This window comes from Glandiceps talaboti, chromosome 12 (genome assembly GCF_964340395.1).
Source record: "Glandiceps talaboti chromosome 12, keGlaTala1.1, whole genome shotgun sequence".
In the NCBI taxonomy this organism is placed as follows: Eukaryota; Metazoa; Hemichordata; class Enteropneusta; family Spengelidae; genus Glandiceps; species Glandiceps talaboti.
In genome coordinates this window covers 18,494,812-18,498,031 of record NC_135560.1, presented here as the reverse complement: position 1 = coordinate 18,498,031, position 3,220 = coordinate 18,494,812, and the positions used below count along the sequence as shown (strand labels likewise).

The window sequence follows — 3,220 nt, the reverse complement described above, 5'->3', positions numbered from 1 at the left end:
CGTGAAAAAATGAGAAATTTTATGTTGAAATAAATTGAAAATTTCTTAAGTCATCGGCTATGAATTTATCTCATTATTATTATGTTTACTTTACTACAAGCGTAATTTCAAAGACGTGTTTATAGGGACACAGTCTGTTACAATGTGGTTTTTAGTGGTTATTTTTGTTTCACATTTTATGTTTAACTTATGCTGAGACATTTTGAAGTATCTCTAGGAACTTCTACATCTCTCACGACAAATCAACGTATAATATAAAAATGCAACCTTTGATAATCACATAAGTATCTGTATCTGTATCGTAGACGTACAAGCACCAATACTGGTTGTCGTGTACGTAGTCAAGGGTCATATGTTGGGCAATACCATCAAAGTACTAAGGGGCCCTAGTATTGATAGCATTCAGTGCAGTTTTGAAGGCTTTGTGTGTTGGGTGCACAGTGAACTTCTTGGGGTAGCGCATTCCATAGTGGTGATGTTTTGGGATATAATGAATGTCGATAGCAGTCTTTATTTGTAGTTATCATGTATTTATGAATGCCTGATTGCCTGGTATGTATTGAACATGAAGTATTTGATGACTGAAGGTATTCGTTAATGTTGTTTGGTGTGACTCCACGAGTCTCTTTATATATTGTGATTAAGCGTGAATTAGTGCGTCGATCTTGAAGTGATTCCCATTTGAGTTTGTTCAATATAGCAGTGATAGTTGATTCCCTCCTGTAGTCTCCAACAGCAAAACCAGCAGCACGATGTTGTATTCTTTCAATTGTATTATACTATCTGACTTATGATGAGGGTCCCAAACAGCAGAGCAATATTCCAGTCGAGGTCTGACCAACGATTTGTAGGCTATATGGCTTTGATATGTGTATCGCAATGATAGATATTTCTCTTCAGGAGATGAGCATTTTATTAGCCTTAGTGGTGATGTTATTGATATGAGTAGACCATTTCAGATCACTACTAAGTTCTACTCCTAAGTACGGGTGATGGGTTACTTCCTGTAAGACTGTGTTATCCATATGGTATTTTGTCTTGTTAGGTTCCATTTATGGGTAATGAACATACTAAAACATTTGGATGCATTGAAAAACATTTACCAGGTTTTTTCCCATTGGACAAGAGTGTTGAGGTCATTTTGAAGTGTGTCTGTATAGATATTTCTTTGTATAGAATGCAATCATCAGCGAAAAGTCTAAGATATGGTGGAAGGCAAGTCGTTGATGTATGCAAGGAAAAGAAGTGGGCCAAGAACGGTGCCTTGTGGTACCCCAGATGTTACTCTTGGATTACTTGTTGATGCCGATTAGTAAGGAAGGAACTGATCCATTTCAAGGTGTTACCTCTAATGCCAAACTTCATCAGGAGTCGTTGATGGGGTACAGAGTCGAATGCCTTACTAAATTCCATGATAATAAGATCTGCTTGGCTTTTGTTGTCCAGAATCTTACCAAGTTCATGAACTAAAGCTGCAAGTTGGGTGTCACATGAGCTGCCCTTGCGGAAACCATGTTGTACGTCTACTAATAAGTTATACTTGTCAAAATGGTCTATGATGTGATGATGTAGAATGTGTTCTAACAGTTTGCATGGTATTGAAGTGAGTGAGACTGGTCTGTAATTTCATGGTTTGGTTCTGTCGCATTTCTTATAGAGTGGTGTGACATTGGCATTAAGCCAAGCTTGAGGTAAATGCCCAGAGTTGAGAGACTTCTGAAAGATCTTGGATAAGATTGGAGCAATAGATGGTGCGTATTCCTTCAGGATTCTGGCAGGTATTGCGTCTGATCCAGAAGCTTTGCTTGGATTGATGTCTTTCAGTGGTTTTTCTACCCCAGCTGAATTGATGTGTATAGTTGGTATAGTTGGTACTGTAGAGATAGGCAAAGTTGGAAAGCTAAGAAGATCTTCATCAGTAAAGACAGAAACAAATCGATCATTCAGTACATTGGCTTTATCCCTGGCAGAGCTGACAGTAGTACCACTAGAGGCAGTTAGAGTTGACACTCCAAACACTTCCTGTCTGCTTGATTTAATAAAGTTCCAGAAGGGTTTTGTGTTGTTAGTTTGAAGACTTCCACCAATGACGTCATGTACATATTCCTGTTTGGCTTTCCTGGTCTTACGGTCTGTGTTTCTGCGATGTTTTTTGAAAGCGTCCCAGGTTGACAGGGTTGCATGTTTCCTTGCTTTCTTGTATAGACGCTTCTTTATGCAGACGTCTCTTCTTATGGATCTGTTAATCCATGGTAGTTTCCACCTAGAGGATGACATTTGTGAGGGGATATGCTGGTTCATGGCATTCTGTATTAGCTGGTTAAATTCTGAGACTATGATATCGACGTCTGTTGCCTCCGTGTATTGAGATGAGAGCTTGCTATCAAAGTGTTGTAGCATAGTTTGTATTTCTGTGTAGTTGGCTTTCTTATAGAGATAGAACTTATGCTTGATTGGCCGTACTAGTATCGGTTTGAGAGATATAGTAGCGGTGACCACTTCATGGTCACTAATTCCTGGAATGACGTCCGTACTGATGACGTGTGGTGGGCAATTTGTGAAACACAAGTCCAAAATGTTATTCGATCTGGTAGTCTCCTTCACTTGTTGGTATAAGTTGTGATCAAGCGCGATGTCAATCATTGTTTTACTAGGTCCAGCATAAGACCCACCTGCATTGAAACGGAGAGCTTCCCAGTCAATATTAGGTAGACTGAAGTCACCAGACAACCAAACAGATGCATTAGCCGGGATGTTTCTCAAGGCAATGTCAAGATTTTTAATTACCTGTTGAAGGAGGACGGTAGAAGGCACCCACGTATAATAGTGTTACTCCTTTGACGTTAATACTGGCCCAAATACACTCACAGTCAGTTGTCAGATCTGTTACCTCACTGGCCATCAGATTATCTTTCACTGCAATGAATACCCCTCCATGAGTGTCACCATTTCCTCTGTCTTTTCTGAAAACCTGATAGTTTGTTGGGAAAATTTCTCCAGTTGAGATTGAGCTATTCAGCCAGGATTCAGTGCCAGTTACAATCTCTAAGAGAACTTGGAACTTATGTAACTTTGCTCTTACACTCTGACAGTTAACGTTCATAAACTTGATAGGTTTTGCCTTGAGTTTCTGCTTTGCTTTACTCTTGTTATTCTGAGCACGATTTGTTTTTGGTGTAGATGGCGGATACTGTATGCTTCTGGGGTTTATATCTTCCAT

At 39.5% G+C, this 3,220-nt stretch overlaps 1 protein-coding gene across 1 annotated transcript; it reads right to left on the bottom strand.

Annotated features, from left to right (window-relative positions):
* Positions 1-1,626: 1,626 nt before the first annotated feature.
* LOC144443049 (uncharacterized) lies at positions 1,627-3,220 on the bottom strand. Its single transcript, XM_078132422.1, has 2 exons — positions 2,891-3,220; positions 1,627-2,787 (listed from the first exon to the last, which is right to left on the bottom strand). Exons 1-2 carry the CDS (start codon positions 3,218-3,220, stop codon positions 1,627-1,629), a joined length of 1,491 nt encoding a protein of 496 aa, XP_077988548.1.

What these genes read in the sequence shown, in the direction of transcription:
- LOC144443049 (XM_078132422.1), bottom strand. Translation starts at nt 3,220, where the DNA reads ATGGAAGATATAAACCCCAGAAGCATACAGTATCCGCCATCTACACCA. An exon ending in ATAATCTGATGGCCAGTGAG is followed by an intron (nt 2,788 to 2,890) that starts GTAACAGATCTG and finishes CTCCTTCAACAG; the next exon opens with GTAATTAAAAATCTTGACAT.